The sequence below is a fragment of the Mauremys mutica genome, chromosome 6 (genome assembly GCF_020497125.1).
Source record: "Mauremys mutica isolate MM-2020 ecotype Southern chromosome 6, ASM2049712v1, whole genome shotgun sequence".
Taxonomy (NCBI): Eukaryota; Metazoa; Chordata; order Testudines; family Geoemydidae; genus Mauremys; species Mauremys mutica.
This window is the reverse complement of record NC_059077.1, coordinates 5,573,626-5,592,818: the sequence shown is the minus strand read 5'-3', so window position 1 is coordinate 5,592,818 and position 19,193 is coordinate 5,573,626. Positions and strand designations below refer to the sequence as shown.

General features: G+C 41.0%; 1 protein-coding gene across 5 annotated transcripts in view; it reads right to left on the bottom strand.

The window, feature by feature from the left end:
* Nucleotides 1-19,193, bottom strand: part of KIAA1328 (KIAA1328 ortholog) — a 250,571-nt gene that overhangs the window by 130,604 nt on the left and 100,774 nt on the right. For all 5 annotated transcript variants that reach the window (XM_045020559.1, XM_045020558.1, XM_045020561.1 and 2 more), the window contains one exon: nucleotides 11,785-11,912. In XM_045020559.1, the coding sequence (XP_044876494.1) occupies nucleotides 11,785-11,912 (128 nt within the window). The remainder of the gene's footprint in view (nucleotides 1-11,784; nucleotides 11,913-19,193) is intronic.

Genomic DNA, 19,193 nt, shown 5'->3' with positions numbered 1-19,193 from the left:
CTGTGAGATAGGTATATCTCCATATATTATATGGCAGAATGTGGGTAAAACAGAACAGGAGACATACAATTTTCCCCCAAGGAGATCAGTCACAAATTTAATTAACACATTTTTAACAAGCATTATCAGCATAGAAACATGTCCTCTGGAATGGTGGATGAAGCATGAAGAGCCATATGAATGTTTAGCATATCTGGCACATAAATATCTTGCAACACCAGCTACAAAAGTGCCATGCAAATACCTGTTCTCTCTTTCAGGTAACATTGTAAATAAAAAGTAGTCAGCAGTATTTCCTGTAAATGTAAACAAACTTGTTTGTATTAATAATTGACTGAACAAGAAGTAGTACTGAGTGGACTTGTAGGCTCTAAAGTGTTACATAACTGCACTCAAAAACAAAACAATGTAACAAAAAAAAATCTACATTTTGTAAGTTACACTCATGATAAAGAGATTGCACTACAGTACTTGTATGATGTGAACTGAAAAATACTCTCTTTTGTTTATCATTTATGTGCAAATATTTGTAATCAAAATAATAATATAAAGTGAGCACTGTGCACTTTTTATTCTGTGTGATAATAGAAATCAATATATTTGAACATGTAGAAAACATCCAAAAATATTTAATAAATTTCAATTGGTATTCTATGGTTTAACAGTGAGATTAATCATGATTAATATAATCTTTGCACTTACATAGCACTTTTGCATCCACTGAGCTTAAAGTGCTTTACAAAAAGGCAACATCATCTCCATTTTATAGATGGGAAAACTGAGGCACGGAGAGGTTAAATAACTTGACAGGAAGACACTGAAAGAACCAGAGTTAGATCAGGGTTCTCCAGGTTCCACTGAATTTATGCAGTCCACTAGAGCACTGTGTCTGCATGAATGTTGAAAACTATTAACCAGAAATTCAATTCCTATTAATGATATTCCTTGTGTAAGAAATGTAATAAATATTTAAAGATTTGTACTTGGGTGTCTGGGTTTACTCTTTCAAGAGGAACACTAAATGGGACTTCTTCTAGATATATCCTAAGTTTCGGGGGGGGTTTTAAAGCCTCTGAGAATAGGCAATAGGTATACAGAGAATCAGTGGATTTCATCCTTCTGCAGCAGTACCTGGAACATTTGAGGAACCTGCAAAAGAATTCAGTAAACTGGCACACAGTTTTTCTGTTAAGGTTTAGGAAATTTAACTATTTTGTCTCTCAATCATAGAAAGTACTGTAAACTCGAATCTGTTTTACATACATGTCAGTTCCAGTGTGAATGCTGAATTTGGGCTGTATGTTTGTGTTTTCACTCAGTTGGTTTGAAAATATTGAATTTACACAGTCCGCATGTCTGTAAGTATTTATACGTGGCTGGTTTGTTGATTGGGGTCAACATTTTGAAAAAGGTAGATCAACTGCTACCAAGAAGTGTTGAAGTCTAGAGATCCTTAAAAAAAGAAAGTTATTTACCCATTAGTAGCTAGAGTTCTTTGAGATGTGTTGTCTACATGTGTCCCACTTCTGATGTGTATGGGCCCCATATGCCCGAGATTGGAACACTTTAGCCAGCAGCGTCTGTTGGCTTCACCTTGTGTCCTTCATGCCACGGAGCTGGGCAGAGCAACCAACTGACCCTCCAATTCCTTCACAATCATCAATGCCATATTAATAGACTCTACAATAGTGGGGAAAGAAGGGTGAATCCTGGGACACACATAGACAACACATCTCAAGAGTTAGTCTACATGTAGTCCATTTCTGGTGACTCAGGTATGGTACAAACATCGGAGGAGGGTACTGTGAGTCTAATCAAACACGAATTGCAACAAAGTCCTGCAGAAAAAAGCATCCAAGCGAGATGCCTCTAGAATACAGTATTGCCTAGTAAAAGCATGTACACTACCCCATGTAGCAGCATTACTTATGACAGTTAGAGAAATATCCCTGAGGCCACAGAAGCTGACTGTGCCCTGGTATAATGTGATCTAATCTGCCCCGGGAGTTCTAAATTAGCTCTCTCATACACTAACTTAATGCAACTGACACCCACTTGAAAATTCTCTGGGTTGAAATTGCCTGACCCCTAGATCTTTCAGCAATAGAAATAAATAACCTATGTGATAACCTAAATAGTTTTGTTCTATTTTTATAATAAGGTAGAGCCCTGAGGACATCTAATGCAGGTAATGCTGCTTCAGCCCTAGACAAATGAGGCTCTGGGAAGAATTGAGGGTCGGTTGGTTGCTCTGCCCAGCTTAAAACTGTTGGTACAGAGGCTCAAGGTCACAAAGGGTGCAGCCAACGGACATTGCTGGCTAAAGTGTTCTGATTTCTGGCATACGCACATCAGAAGTGGAACACATGTAGGCAAACACTTGAAGAGTGGTAGTTGTTTTTACTGGCATACTGGTAGTCCCAAGAGACCCCCACTGAGATCAGGGTCCCATTCCACAGATACTAAGGCTAGAAGGAACCGTAGTGATCATCTAGTCTGACCTCCTGTAGAATACAGGCTGTAGAACTTCCCCAAAATAAGTCCTAGAACAGATCTTTCAGAAAAACATCCAAACTTGATTTTACAAAGGTCAGTGATGGAGAATCCACCATGACCCATGGTAAATTGTTACAATGGTTAATTACTCTCATTGTTGTAAAGGTATGCCCTATTTCCAGTCTGTTTTTTTCTAGCTTCAATGTCCATTTTGCTAGTCATTGTGCAAATACATAGTAAAAGTTCGCCTCTGCCCCCCAAAAACTTACAGTCTCAATAGAGAAGACAGACAAGGGATGGGAGAAAGGATATTTTATTCCTGTTTTACAGATGGGGAAGTGACGCACAGGGTCAGTAAGGGACTTGTCCAGGGTCACACAAGACAGACTGTGGCAAATCCAAATTGAGCCCAATGCCTTAACTGAGCTAGTAGGGATGAGTTTGAAGAGCTTAGTGTTTCCTATACCCACTTCTTCAGATCCTTCTTCTGATCGATCTTTGCATTTTAATTTGTTTGAGTATTTGGTTGTCGTAGTAATAGAATCTTGTTCTTGCTATTGCAACTGAATTCGATTATTAGGGGATAACCCAGCCAGTTTGGGCTCATTTTTGTTTAGTTCAGTGTGTGGCAATAAATGGCTGGTTGTAAGGTTTACAGTTCTCTAGGTCTCCAGTGATTTCTTCCCAAAACTGCTACCCCCAAGGATGTAACAGTTTGGTCCTCCTGGATTTGTGTCACCCTCTGGCCCTTCTGTGACTCTGCTCAAGAAGTAGGCTGCAACCTTCTCCATACCTTTCATTGATTCAGAGGATGTCACGTTCACCTTTATCTGCTTCCTTTCAGCCTACAGTTCTGTTCCCTTTGAGAAAACTAGTCAGTAATTTCCCCAGCTATAACAGTCAAAGCTCAATTCACTTTAAATAAAGCAGTATTTATTGGCAATGTGTGGAACGGAGAGGAAAAAGTCTCAAAAAAGGATTGTTAGATAATATACATCTCATATATAGATACTACTAAAAGCACCTTCAGGCTAGCCCTAAATTTAAGTTAAAGAAAAATCCAAGTTACCTAAATGCCACCAAACTCATCACTACTCCTAACTAATATTGACTTAAGTTAAGCCCTTGTCTCTTCCTGGCTACATCCCTTCCCAAATTATCTGATACCTTTGGGTCCACTTCAGATTATAGTAGTTCTTTATTTATTGTCCCGATCCATGTTTGTCTTTCAGATGGGCTCATCCATTGTTTCAGTACAGCTGGGTAAACAACAAAATAAATTCTATCATGCAGGTTTGCCTCCCAGCATTCAAAACCCTTTGCATATTTTTTTCTTTAATCAAGCTAAACAATGCTTTTAAAGGTGACCTGTGAAAAGAGGAAAAAAAAGAGCTTGGTTTGTGCAGACTGACCCCCCCTACACCTACCTACCTACCCACCCACACACCCCCAGATGACAGAACCTTGAAAGGTTACCTTTGTTAAGGCAGAGAATGACAGATGTGGACAAGAGTTTTAGCCATAGAGATGAAAAGAAAGCAGGATCTTTGGTCTTTTCTGGGAAGGTTTCACAGTGACAGCCATGTTACGTCTGTATCAGCAAAAACAACGAGGAGTCCTTGTGGCACCTTAGAGACTAACACATTTATTTGGGCATAAGCTTTCGTGGGCTTTATGAAGTGAAGTGGGTTTTAGCCCACGAAAGCTTATGCCCAAATAAATGTGTTAGTCTTTAAGGTTCCACAAGGACTCCTCGTTTTTTCTGGGAACGGAGTTCTTAAGTTTTTATTTTAAAACTACACAGAATATCGTATCAGTAACATTTAAGATAAACCAGTGATTGATTGATTTTTTAAATAAAATCTAGTCTCCAAAAAGCAATGCTAATCTTGTTAGATCATATACTTCCCAGGCCAGAGACTATGTCTTCATATGTGTTTGTATAGCACTTTATTAAATAGCACCTTGCTCTTAACTGGGACCTCTGGGTGCTAAACAACAGATAAACTAATACATAACACACAAGAACAAGGAGGAGTAGATGCCCCTTTGGAATTTGTTGGGATTTGGAATTCACTCTCTGTTAGGTTTTCCTTGCTGCTGCTTAGCTAGGGGAAAACCCAAGCTGAAAACAGAGAATCTGGTGAACAAGAATCTTCTTGAGCCAAAGGAATCAACAGATGTCCTGATAATCTTATACAAATAAGAAATAAAAGCAGCCAGCTGTACTTGAAAATAAAAAGATTAATATGAAACAGGCAGAGCCAGGGCTAAAGATATTATCCTCCCTTCAACAGAAGATCAATAATTCCATTCCAGTAAAAGTTCAGCCTTCAGTCCAGCTCTTGAGAGTCAAGTCCTACTCCAAGCTGTGGAACATTTCCACAATTTCATCAGCCACATACTTGCCAACGTAAATTGGATTCTTTCCACTGTTTGAGATGGCAGTGAAGCAGGGTATAATTAGGTCAGACCTGATTACCTAGAACAACGGCAATTTTCTTTACATCTCCGTGTAAAGCTTCTTGAAATGGCAAAGGATGAACAGTTGGGAGCAGCAGAAAGATGTCCAAAACAGTTTTTGATAGAGATTTAACTATGTTTTAATGTGGATGGCATTTTCTATTAATATCAGGGCAGAAACCTATTGTTCAGTAGAGCTTTTCACTTCCTTTACACAAAAGCTATCTCTTTGCATCTGTCTGACTCTTCTTTACTGAGCACTTTAATTGTCACTTTACAATTAATGCTTCTTTTTATGGGGTGGTGGAAAGTAAACCAATTTCAGTTCAGCTTCTAGGTATTGAATTTATTATAAAAAAGTTATGTACTTAAAACTCCTCTAATGAAACCAGAGGCATCATGAGATATTAACCTAGAGGTAATGCTAAGAAGGCCAGTTTGAATAATTCAATTCATGTCACCTTAAGTATCTTTTCAAATGGAATTAACTTTATCTCACAAAAAAAGATGCTTCATGTTCCAGTTACTGATTATTGACTCCACAAAAGTTCTGTCTTAAATCATTTCACCACCATTTTCCCAACAATTTCAGTGTACCACTGCCAGGATATTTCTTTAAATTTTGAGGGGTGGCTTCTGTTTAAAAGGACCCTACTACTAAGCCGAGATTATGAACAACAGCAATTCCGAGGTCACAAAAGGATGACAAGATGCAGGCAAACTAAATGTAACCCAAAGTAGCAGCATTAGTTCAACGTGGATAAGAATCAGAGCTGCATTTCAGTCACAAATGCAATAGTATTGTAACTCCTGCAGTCATTTGGTTGCTACACAACCATCCATTTCTTTTCTTGGCAGTGTGAGAAAATTTGGTAACACTGCAGCGTGCCTCATTCTCTTTTGCTACTCCACATTCCTAATATGGAAATCAGCTTTTGGATACTGAAAGGTGACCTTGCACTGACAGTCCAAGTCTGCAGAGAATGGGCAGCCTTATCAGTATTAATCCACATAAAAATAAGGAAGGAAGAGTAGAAAGGTAAAACAGCAGAAGATGCCATGATGATGGGTGTGGCATGAGATCACAAGTCAAATAAAAAAAGTTAGATTAGAGATGGGAGGAAGAGAAGAACAGAGACAAGATAGTTCTAACTAGACCATATTAAGAGGCATTCTTTACAAAGTGTAATTGGGTGTCCTCCCATGTGGTTCTGCAGAGCAGAGAAGAGAAAAGGTTACCTGTATGTAACTGTTCTTTGAGTGTTACCTCTGACTATTTATACTTGTGGGGCTGGTGCCCTGGCAGCTCAAACTACAGGTGCCAATTCCACAAGTGAGAATAGACACCAGTTACAAAAAAAAGGAAATGTTATCTACCTCTGTGTAACAAGCCGGGACGGTTATGGTTGTGTAGCAAGCCAACAACTGACGCTCTTACAGTCTGTTTGATGTATCCAGGCTTTCCCAAGCTCAATCAAAACAAACAAACAGAAAAAAGTTCTCCATGGTCGGCGATTTAAAGAGAACTCAAGAAAGATTAAAATTAAAAATGGTCTGGACAAACTGGAGAAATGGTCTGAAATTCAATAAGGACAAATGCAAAGTACTCCATTCAGGAAGGAACAATCAGATGCACGCATACAAAATGGGAAATGACTGCCTAAGAAGGAGTTTGGATCACAAGCTAAATATGAGTCAACAGTGTAACACTGTTGCAAAAAAAGCAAACATCAATCTGGGATGTATTAGCAGGAGTGTTGTAAGCAAGACACAAGAGATAATTCTGCTCTACTCCATGCTGATTAGGCCTCAACTGGAGTACTGTGTCTAGTTCTGGGTGCCACATTTTGGGAAAAATGTGAACAAACTGGAGAGAGTCCAGAGAAGAACAAAAAAAGTGATTAAACATCTAGAGAACATGACCTATGAGGGAAGATAGAAAAAAATTGGGTTTGTTTAATTTAGAGAAGAGAAGACTGAGAGGGGGACATAATTACAGTTTTCAAGTACATAAAAGGAAGAGGGAGAAAAATTGTTCTTGTTAACCTCTGAGAAGCAATGGGCTTAAATTGCAGCAAGGGGGATTTAGATTGGACATTAGGAAAAACTTCTTAACTCTCAGGGTGGTTAAGCACTGGAATAAATTGCCCAGGGAGGTTATGGAATCTTCATCATTGGAGATTTTTAAGAGCAGATTAGACAAACACCTGTCAGGAATGGTTTAATACTTAGTCCTGCTTGGAGTACATGAGACAGGACTAGAAGAGCTCTCCAGGTCCCTTCCAGTCCTACGATTCTATGAGGCTTTCTTCAGCCTAAACAATATAAGAACAAAGGACAGGAAAGAACCTCCTGGATTAATTCTAGTCCACAAGTAACTCCATTATATAATCCTGTTCATAAATTTATCAAGCTCCATCTTAAAACTGATTCAGTTGTTTGCCCCCACTACTCCTATTGGAAGGCTGTTCCAGAACCCCCTCCCCCAATACAAATGTCACTGAGAAGACTGGCTTTCTGTGGCCTGGAGTTGAAGAGCCGTAAAAAGTCATTTTAAATCAGACCAAATGAGGGCTCTTTACCTGTCATTTTCTTCTTCCTCCATGTGGCAACTGGCTCTGATTATCAATTGCAACTTCACTTTATAGGACACAGCTGGGGGATTACTGCATTCACTACAGAGAACTTTGCCCTGCTACCCTGACACTTAGAATATGCAGCTCTAGTCAGAAAAAGCACATTAGCTCTCTTTGCCAGCCCTTGAACAGGGACTAACGTGCCTGGTCACGCTCTGTTTCTGGTGTTCTCTCAATATAACTTGCTCCTCTGTGAGGATCAGGGTAGGTAAATCACAATGCTGAATTGTCTACCAGGTTCTGGGCAACTGTAAGGAAAGTGCTCATGACCAGTCAGATGACCTTCAACCAGTTAAATTATATAGAGATGCTATTCAATGCCTTCTTAGTCCACATAGCTAAATGGTCTCCCAAACTTTAACACTTAGGCCATGTCTACACTGCAGTTAACCCAGGCTCTTACATAGGTTTTAGCTTTAATGCCCCCCTCCCCCCCTTCTGACTACATAAAAAACCTCTAGCCCAGGTTTAAAGGTGCTTTAAATATACAGGCTAGTTTACCTGGCTGGTGGTGTAGGTTAGGAAACAAGGTTTAAACTTGGCCTGGAACCCACACACTTTGCAATAAGACACAGGCTAAATCACTGGAGTCCTCCAGTCTTCTTTCTTTAACCTCCTGGACCCTCAGGTGCATCCACCAGTTTCTGCCATTTATTTCAATCTTGTGCTGGTCTGTTCAGGCTTCTGAGTGTCACGCTGATGGGTTTGGCTTCTCTATTGTTCTGCGGGATGTTTCTCTAGGTCACCCTCTTTCTCTTTCCAGGCGTGTCCATATTATCAATTGCTCTGGAAGATGTGTTGGCGGCATCCATAAAGCGTGTCTCAGTACAAAGACCCATTATATATGCCTCCCATAATAAATGAGAGGAGGGTGGCACCCTTTTGTGGACACTAAGCCAGCCAGTTAGCTATAGAATCCCTCTTGGTAGCTGTTCTCTACTTGCTTTACATGTAAAGGGTTAAAAAGTCTGACTGCATGCGTAGGTAAAGGGAAGTGAGTGGGCACGTGACTAAAAGAGCCAATGGGAGGGCTAGAACTTTTTAAAATTGGGGAAAAACTTTCATTTGTCTGTTGTTGTTGTTCTCTGGGGTAGAGGGGAACAGGGCAGCAGTTACGCTGTGAGACGCTGACGGCCAGGTATGAAAATCATCAGAATCATACCTAGAAATTGCTTATTTGGAAACCAAGATACGTAAGTAGATCAGAAAATGTGTAGGAAGATGTGATTAGGTTTATTTTGTTTATTTCTTATGGCTTTTGGACTCTGTGCTAACCCCAAATGCTTTTGTTAAGTGGGTATTCACCCACGAAAGCTCATGCTGCAAAACGTCTGTTAGTCTATAAGGTGCCACAGGATTCTTTGCTGCTTCTACAAAACCAGACTAACACGGCTACCCCTCTGATATTTGTTTTGCTTGTAACCGTTAAGCTGGACCTCAAGAAGGTTATTCTTGACATTTAATTTGTATAAGTGGGTTTTTAAAATCTAGCAAAAGCCTATGTTCCAGATGTATTTTCTTTCTTTTTGTTTTTAATAAAATTTACCTTTTTAAGAACAGGATTGAATTTTTGGTGTCCTGGGAGGTTTGTGCAATATTGTTTAATTAGCTGGTGGCAACAGCTGATTTCCTTTGTTTTCTTTCTCAGCTCTTCCCCGGGGGTGGCAGGGGGGGAGGGGTGAAAGGGCTTGAGGGTACCCGAAAGCAGGGGTCCCCAACGCAGTGCCCGCGGGTGCCATGGCGCCCGCCTGGGCATCTAAGTGCGCCCACGTACTGGCTGGCGACGAGCATCTGCCGAAATGCCACCGATATTCTGAAGCATTTCGGCGGCGACGCCTCTGGATGACGCTGCTTGCTGCCGACAAACAGCGTTATCCAGAGGCGGCGACGCCAAAATGCTGCCGCATTTCGGCGGATGCTCGTCCGCTGCCATGGTCCTTCATGGCTCGTCGTCTGGCGCCCGCCAGACAAAAAAGGTTGTTGACCACTGCCCCAAAGGAAGGAATTCCGAAGTGCTCTTTCCTGAGTTCTCAAAAGGGGGGAGGGTTTGCACTTGGGTGGTGGCAGCATCTACCCATCCAAGATCAGAGAGAAGCTGTGACCTTGGGAGTTTAATACTAGCCTGTAGTGGCCAGTATTAATTTTTAGAATCCTTGCGGGCCCCCAACTTCTGCACTCAAAGTGCCAGAGTGGGGAATCAGCCCTGACAACCCCCACATACAGGTGAGTGCAGAAATAATGAGGACACAGTAATGTGGGTATGGCTTTGCAGTGGGGATGGTCACACCAAGGCCAGGCTACCCCAGGTGCTCAGACCTAGGTACCAACCACCTGTGTTAACTGTGTAGAGTAGACATAGTTGCAGTGAGAAAAGGAGAGAGAAACATGGCTAGACTGCAACCAGTAGGAGTTCACAGAAGAGGAGCTCAATACCTTGAGGTTCACAGAAGTTTGACCAAGAAGTGTCAGCAGAGCTAAATTTAGAAAGGAGCCAGCAATGAAGAGGCCTCATCTTAAATAGGTAAATGAGTTGCTGCCATTAAAATGGGATAAAGGAGGGCAAATGGGACAAGCAAGGTGGAAGGTCTCAATGTACAACATTTCAGACACTGGAGTTGGAGTCAGTCCCAGTCATGACTCCATGACGGTCCTTGGCACCAAACTATTCATCAAATGGCAATGAGCACTAGGTGCTGCACTGATATGTGCTGATGTACCAATTATTGAGGTGATGCTTTTTTACTTGTGTCTGTCTTTACATTTTGGCATAGAAGCTATGGTGGATGTCCTGATACCAGGTATTAGCCAGGAGCAAGAGCTAAAGATATCTGTCTGTCTCAACTGGTTGAAGGTAAAAAATCTCAAACATAACTCACCTCACCCCAAACACAGCTGGCACTGCCAGGCTGGTCTGTGCTGAACTACTGAGAGAGCTTCAACTTGGCTTTTTGAAATTCCCCAGTGAAGTGCAAGTATGAGAGAGAACAGCAGGACCAGAAGTTCTCAGGCAAGTTTTGCTAATCTTAGGAATGCCACACCACACAAAGATACACAAGATTTTAAATGTGGCAGAACACAAAAATGTCTATCAATATTTATAAAACCCAAATCTCACCAGCAGGACATTGTATACAACAGGAAACTGAAGGGAAAAGTCAGATCCTCTTTCTAAATACAGAGTTAAGTGCTGTTACACACTTATTAAAAAGAAAAGCCAAACACCACTCACCAAGATAGACTTTATCAATCGCTCGCTGTGTCTGTGTAGTTTTGTTAGAATGTAAGCTCCACAAAGCACAGTGTGCCACCTACAGTGCTGAGATCATTGCCAGCACATAACTGTTATGATAATAGAAGCCCCTAGCAGATGCTTCAAGGCTCAAGACCTAAAAGCTATACCACTATTAGAAGCTATAGGCTCATGTGAGACACCAAGAGTGGAGATCTGCAGAGGCAATTTTTTTTTGAAGAAGAGTAGATAAGAATAACATTGGTCAGAGCCATTATCTTCATCCTGGCAAAAGGATCAGCTATCAGCAGGTACATAAATCAAGTAACTAGCTATCAGCAAATCACTAATAGCAAGGTCTTTAGCTACTTTCCGGTTTCAGCATACGGGAACCTTAGACCACTTAACCACTTAGGTAGGACATACAGCATCTCAACCAATATTTTCTCTTTTAACTTTATGTGCAATTAGTAGTTGTTTTATGAAGGTTCAAAAAGAGATGAACTCCCTGATAGACTGGAAAAATTCTTATCAGCCAAGCTCACCTGCTTCCATCTCTTTTTCACTCACTGAAAATTATGCTGGAAATTTAAAATGCTATTTCTAAAACGATAGCAAATTCTCCATGAAGCACATGTTGTCCAAAAGGGCTCAAGGAAGGCAACAGCACCGCTTACCTTTTCCCTTAGACTGCAAAGAAAGGGATTCTTCACAGCTCCCGCTGCATTACAGTAGAATCAATGAACTTGACCTGACTTACTGATCCAAGGGTTGCTTCTTACCTCTAGTCCATGTATTAGGGAAAAGGGCCATGGAAATGCCAATCACAGAATAGTGCAAGAACATTTATATACCATAAGACAACACATTTACAGTTACAGTTCTGACAGCGAGTGAAAGGGAGTTTCAACGGGATCGGCAATATAGTCATTAAAGAAATGGTGAGGGGAGAGAGCTTACCTGCTGCTCCTTCAGCCTGGCAGCACCAAGCTCTGAGAGAGAGACCGTTAGCTTTTCTTGTTGTTCAGATAGATACTTCTGATATAGGCTCAGAAGTTCCTGGCATTCTCTGTACTGCTGCTGCAGAGGTGAGACAGCAAGTTAAGGGGAAAAAAATATTCCATATTGAAAAGTAAAAATCTAACAAATACCGAATTTACTCTGTGTAAATCTGCTTTGGTCACGTGGTAACTGAAGCCATAAAATGCAGAGTTCAGAGAAAGACACACCATGTGTGCATGGAGCGGGGGGGGGGGGAGGGAGGGGGGGGGTGGAGATGGATGGTTACTATGGATGTGCCTGAAGGGAAATGAAAAGACCAAGTGTAATCTTATCCCCCACCCATAAGACAGAGACGAACCCTCACCAAATTTACAAACACTTGAAGGGGATGAGTACAGGAGGTAGGTTATGACATTTCAGTTACCACAGTTACTGCCCTCTTTGCATATGTGGTCCTATTTGTATTCAGCTAAGGCGGATAGTGCCAATGCTTTAATTACCAATGGCCAACTCAGTAAATATTCCACTTTTTAAGTACAGCTATGGATTTGGTGCCCAATTTGAACTACTGATGGATCATAAACACCGCCACAGTTGCAGGACTACAGGCCTTTCAGAGACTAGCAATGATTTTTGGATTGTTATCTGCAGAAGCAGCAAACTGTGGTATTTGCAAGGATATTAGCAATAGTGTCCTGCCTTGCTTGCAGCACTGAAATTCCAAAAGGAGATAAATCTGCTCTTCACCTGTCATTGTGTAATTCCCTCCCTTGCTCATTTAGCATGGTAAACCGTTTATGCTTCCCCCTCGTTCCACCCCTCCCCGATTTCAATTATGCATGCGGATGGGATAAGGGCTCAATGTCCAAAGAGATTACTCTGAATAAATGCTTTAATAACAAGTCATCACAATTAACGTAGGGAACAAAAACTTCTTCAAATATGTAAAATGGTGTTGAGTTACAGATTTTCTTAACATTTTTATGATCTAATCATCGCTTCTGGGCAAATTCGTGTTGCAATCATTTTTGCCAATCATGGCTGCATAAATAACTCACCGCTTTGTTATTCCCCATTACGATCCTTTAAAAAAAATAAAATAAATAAAAAGAGCTAAAAATGGGATGAGCAAAGCTTTTTGGGGAGGGAGCAGAAGGGAGGTGATTAAGATCTAATGCTAAAGTAATAAGGAGAGCTTCTAAAACACCTTTGCTCAGCATCTTGAGATAAAGGAGGGTACAAACAATGGTCTAAACAAGCTAATTGCTTTTTCTGGTCAATCCATCTGAAGCCTGAGCGGTTTTACATTTCTGTGCATTTTGTCAGAGAGCACCAAAAGGCTGAAGTGATTTGTGGTGGTCTCAGGAGTCTCTGCCAGCCATGATGTATATAAAAGGAATTTTTTATTCCGGCTGTAACCATAGGCAGTAATGTTTATAGTGGGTGAACATATTAGCCTGGACGCAGGGCATGAATTTTACTGTAGAAAAAGCCAGTACATTTATACGGCCTAAGAGTTAAATGTCAGTATTTGAAGACAAATTATAGGCAAATTCATTTAAACCCATGTTATGTGGCAGAATATAAAAACAGACAGTCCTATCTTTATCAATTTTTTATGTCTCTCTTAATTCACTCTGCTTCCAACAGCCCCTCCCTCATACAACAGGACTTTACCCCACTATCTGCCTATTGCTGTTCCCTATCGATGTGGGTGAGTGGAATGTATACCCTAATGGGCTTTGGGGTACACACATAGTGGGGGCATATCTATTCTTGTTCTTGCCACTGCATTACACATAGTTCTGTATTTCAAACATGAAAATCATACAGTATGAGAGTCAAACCTAAAGAAAGTAATACAGTGGGAATGCATTACACCAGAGGGTCCCAAACTCTGCTCCGTGGGCCACTGGCAACTTTGAAGCACTTGCTGTGCACGTGATGATGTCTCTTCTTGCTTCTAGCTGCTCAATTTAATTAAAAGAGAGCTGAAAACATGACTTGCTTCCCTAATATTACTTCTACACGTCAGCAATGGCTAGCATTGTCGAAAGGCTATTGTGCCTTCACAAATGGGAGGGGTGATGCATGTGCATGAATGGGAGGAGAGAAGTCCATGAGACTTTTTCCCCTTTTTAAATATGGTTCACATTGTGACAGTGGTTAGGAATCCCTGCACTAGAAGATAAAACCGTGTTCATTCACACAATACTAGAGACATTCATTGTGAAGTAACGAGTAAGCAATCCAACAAAAAAGGTATAATATATCAGTGTTCTCTGTTCATTCATTTAGACAAATGTAGCTTAGTTTTAGCTATGATGATACTTCTTACTAAGCTAGTTCATTTACTGCAGTATAATTTTCTAAGACGCAAGCCTTAATATGAGATATTACTCTTCCACTCTATTAAATCTTTACTAAACGTGGGGAAAGAGCACCTTACTTTGTAGGAATTAACAAGATTCTATGCCATACACAAATGCAAATACACCATTTAATAGGGAATGATACAATGTTGATGAGGCGGCTACGAGTACCTATATAGACACACAGGCTGATAAAATACTTTCACAATCTGCTTTGAAGAAACTCACAAATTTCATGGGGGCGGGAGGGGGAATAAATCTATAGGACTACAAATCCTAAAATTGAAACATAGCTAAATGCTCAAAGATCACATCTCTTTAAGAGTTCAAGAGTCCAAATACTGGATTAACAAGATATTAATTATCTGATTAGAGCTGTTTAGGAGTTCACTGAACTGTATTCTCATTTGTTGCACAAAAAATTAACACTTGAATTACTGTAATTTGTTACGCACAAAAAGTTTATTAATGCAGTATTAAGCTTGTACAGTAACAAGAGAATCATAAGAAGGGAGGAAATGCAAAGGTTCAGCTTTTAACAGCAATATTAATTCACCATGCTGCATAACCTGTCTATTTTATAGGATTCATTTAGTGAAACAATAGACTAAAGTCATAGACACAGAGTTCATTTATGGCTCTTAGAAGCAAAAACCTTGCTTTGAGAGTTTTGTCTTGGAGAGCCGGGATTGCCCAGGCAGCAGGCGCTAGTAGCATTATGCTTGCGGAGGCCAGGACATACAGGATTGGGGCAGGACCATGGCTACTGCCTACTGATCCAACGTGCCCCCTCTGGGGCACTTAGGATTGTTGGCAGTACTAGCAGCCCCCTCATGAGTTTAGAAGTATAAGCAGCTGTATTATATCTACCAGTTTCCCAGTAGTCAGGGAGTCAAAGTCCCTTTACAGCATCCTTGGAAAAAAATAATAGCAAATACTACACATCTACACGGTAGGCATGTTAACATTTGCTTGACTTTTTGTAATGTTCACAGTGCAAACTGTAATGTTGCCCCTCCCCACATTTAATTTCCTAACATTTGGTTTGTTTGTTTTTAATTGAAAACCTGGAGGTTCTACCAGGGGCTCCCCCAGAAATTTTTCACATAGTACGCACAACTGAACCACTAGTTTAACTTCGCATGGAGCCACCAAGGTCTGGCCCAGCCGCCCCTCCATCGAGAGGCCAAAGTTCAGTGAGTGGCAATGCGACTTGGTGCACAAGGTTGCAGCTCCACTCAGGTTTGGCACAATGGCCTATCCATCATGACGGAAGGGCTACTGGGCCAAATTTCAGCCACTCAGTTTGGAGGCCCCTCCCAAAAGGTGGTGCTGCCCTTGCCAATGGTATGCACCACACATATGGTGTATACAGCTGTCATAAATATGAAGAAAAGGGTAGCATAAAATCCCTCCGTGGCAGCTGTACTGAATTACTTTACCTTTAAGGGATTAAGTAGCTCAAATCACCTAGTTGGCACCTGACCAGAAGGACCAATGAGGAAAGAAGATACTTTCAAATCGGGGGGGAGGGGAGCTTTGTTTGTGGCTCTATTTGTTTCATCCCTCTCCGGATGGAGGGAGAGACCAAGCAGGTACAATATCTCCGGCAAACATACCTGGAGTGATCCATCTAAAATTACAGAAATTGTAAGTAAGGCAAGGAAATGCGTTAGGTTATCTTTTGTTCTGACTTGTGAATTTTCCTATGCTACAAAGGTAGTTTTATTCCTGTTTTTGAAACTGTGAAGCTGAGTCCAGAGGGGAGTCCTCTGTGTTTTAAATCTTATTACCCTGTAAAGTTACCTTCCATCCTGATTTTGCAGGTGTGATTCTTTTACTTTTTCTTTAAAATAAAGTTCTTCTTTTAAGAACCTGATTGATTTTCAGTGTCCTAAAGACAAAGGGTCTGGTCTGTGCTCACATTGTAACCAACTGGTGGGTATATTATTCTCAAGCCTCCCCAGGAAAGGGGGAGAAGGCACTTAGGGGGATATTTTGGGGGAATAGGGATTCCAAGTGACCCTTCTCTGAATTTTTCTGTAAAACACTTGGTGGTGGCAGCAATACCGTCCAAAGACAAGGAAAGCAATTTGTGCTTGGGGAAGTTTTAACCTAAGTTGGTAGAATATAAGCTATGGGGGGTATTTCATGTGGTTCCCCACATCTGTACCCCAGAATTCAGAGTGAAGGGGGGAAACCCTAACAACTATGAGCACCACTGTATTCTTTGGCTTACAGAGCCTACTTCCTCCAGTAGCTTCGCTAGTAAAGCTTTTCATTTCTGCATATTCACCTGCGTAACACTGAAAAACAATCAACCGGTGCATCTTTCTCTAAACGTACTCACTGCTTTACAACTTGGTAGAATTCCAAACACGTTCCCTAATCTGCTAATCTAGAACATTTTCATATTTAGCCAAGCAGGGACCTCGCAACAAGGACCAGTTACTTGCCAAAGTTTCAAAGTTCAATCTTTTCTGAATTATTCCCCTGAGGGTGGGAAGGGAGAATAAGCAGCAGGAATTTTTATTTAAAACATAAATTTCTTTGTTGTTCAAAAGAAAATGATATTTCTTGCCTCAAATTTGTAAAGAGATGAAGCCTTAAGACAGAACAAGCATGAGAAGTTTCTGTCCCAAAAGGACATTTTCGAGAGGCTATTATCAAGGGAAGATGGAATTTCGAATGACACTGTTTTACAATCATAAACCAATGACTAGGGGCCCAGTTATCTACCTTGAGTATTATATGGTCCCCATCACCACAGTACCAAGCACCTCACCGTCTTTAATGTATTTATCCTCACAACACCTCTGTGAGGTGAGGTAACGCAGGGCTCTTACCCCATTGTACAGATGGCAAACTGAGGCACAAAGAGAGTAAGCAATGTGCCCAAGATGACAAAGGATGTCTGTGGCAGACTATGGTTCAGACTAGTACTCTAACCACTGGACCTTCCTTATTCACAAGCCCATGTCATGTTGATCCTCTGCATGTAGATCTCCACCCTGTTTTAGCAAGTGGGACTCAACCCATCCTGTCCTCCATGCAGCCCCTCACCCTGTGGAGGATTCTCTGCAGGTCAGAGATTATTATGGGAAGAAGAAAAAGTGGAGTGAATCTGGGAAAGGAGACATATAAGAAATATATCATAAGTTATTAAAATATAAAAGTTGACAATAGGTTACAGTATGTGTGTGACTGCTCTATCCTTTCAAATGGTAGGGACGTGCGGGCGTAAGGGCCTGTGATCTTGGCAGGGTGTGGGGGAGGCTTGTCAGCGCATGTATCTTTTGCATGGGCTAGTACATTTTTCAATCCCTGCCAATAGACAGATATCCTGGTAAATCAGGACTAGTTATTGCCCTTGACGGCAGTCTCAACCCAGAGGACAAGGACTGACACAGAGTGAACTCCCTTCATTCCTAGGGGTGTTCAAGTCAGAGAGGAAGAGGATTGGTGCAGGTACAGAGGTTGTAGAACTTTTCACCGCCACTAGGCTGCTGCAGCTGTTTTGTGACAAAGAAAGGTCTTCAGTCTGGCACTCTACAGCAGCACTAACCTAGGACCTCCTGTTGCACTGGCACTCACCATTGTCTTTGAATGTTCATGCTTTAGAAATGGCCTATGACTGACTCAGACGCTTCAGAGTAAGAAATTTTGTCACCGGGCCAGTCAAACCTGTCTCTGAACATTTACATGTGGTCCAACACAGTGAATTCAGTGTACGCTCTCTGAACAACATTATAAAAAAGTTGTTTGTAAGGCTTAAATTACATTTAAAAGTTTAAAGCTTATTATAATAGCAAAAAATCACAAGATAAGCAGGGGTTCATGAACAGTCTTCGAGAACACTGATGACCCATCATCAGCTGTTTGCCTAAGCTCAAAGTAAATTTAATTAAAAGTGAACTGGATCTGAAGTTGGGTCTGAATTATTTTTTTAATTAAATCATCCAAGCACAACTTTTTTCGATATATTGACATGGTAGGTGATCAATGCTTTACCTTCTCTTTCTGAAGCAGTACAAAAATATTTTGTATATCGATAGGAGAAAAACTACATCATTCCTTAAGAAAAGCAACGATACAGATGCCACTCCCATCTCCACCTGCAGCCTCTCCCTTCCTCCTGATCAAAAACAAACCAAGAACCAACATGATGTGGCTTCATCTACTCACACATGAAAAGCCACATGCACAATACTAGCAGTTTATTTTTTTTATAAACAAGCATGTTGTAAGAACATTAAAATCTACAACAAAGTGTTCTAAGATTCTAAGCAAGGGTAAGGCTGTGTCTCAACGGCACCACAGTGCAGACTACAGGGAGTGTGAATTCCAGAGTGCACCAAAACGTTGCACTCTTCCCCCTGTGGTTACTGCTGGCAAGAACTAAAAGCTGCCTAGTTGCATTAACACAGTCTTCCTTCAAACTGGACTATGTTAACAGAAATTAGGTACTTTTTAGTTCACACCAGCAGGGTCCACACAAGGCAGTAAGAGCACAAATTGTGGTACACTCTGCAATTTCCCCCTCCCCCACATATCTACACTGTGCTGCATTGTGGACTAAGACCTAAATTTAATTAGAAGATCACACTGCTCTTTAACGATTCAATTTATTATACAACTTGTATCTGAAATATATGCACTACACACACTTATTTCCTCCTCCAGCCCCCTGTTCGGTTCACCTCAGAACAACAGGAACAATATGAATGCATTGCCACAAAGCAGAGTCTGGCCACAACACATGCTTCTTGGGCCTTCAAAGCTACACCACAAAAAAATGTGGTTTGAACCTATGTGAATTATTGTTCTGTGAAAAGGTGAAGCCTGGTAACTTCCACGTAGCTTTATTACCTAAATTCTGAAGACGCCGTGAAGACTGAAGTTAATTAAATGTTTTATGAACAACTTCACTTCCCTGGTTCTTATGCAACCTAGCTTATGTGGACTGTCTGGCACAATCAGGTTAAGAAGCTGCTA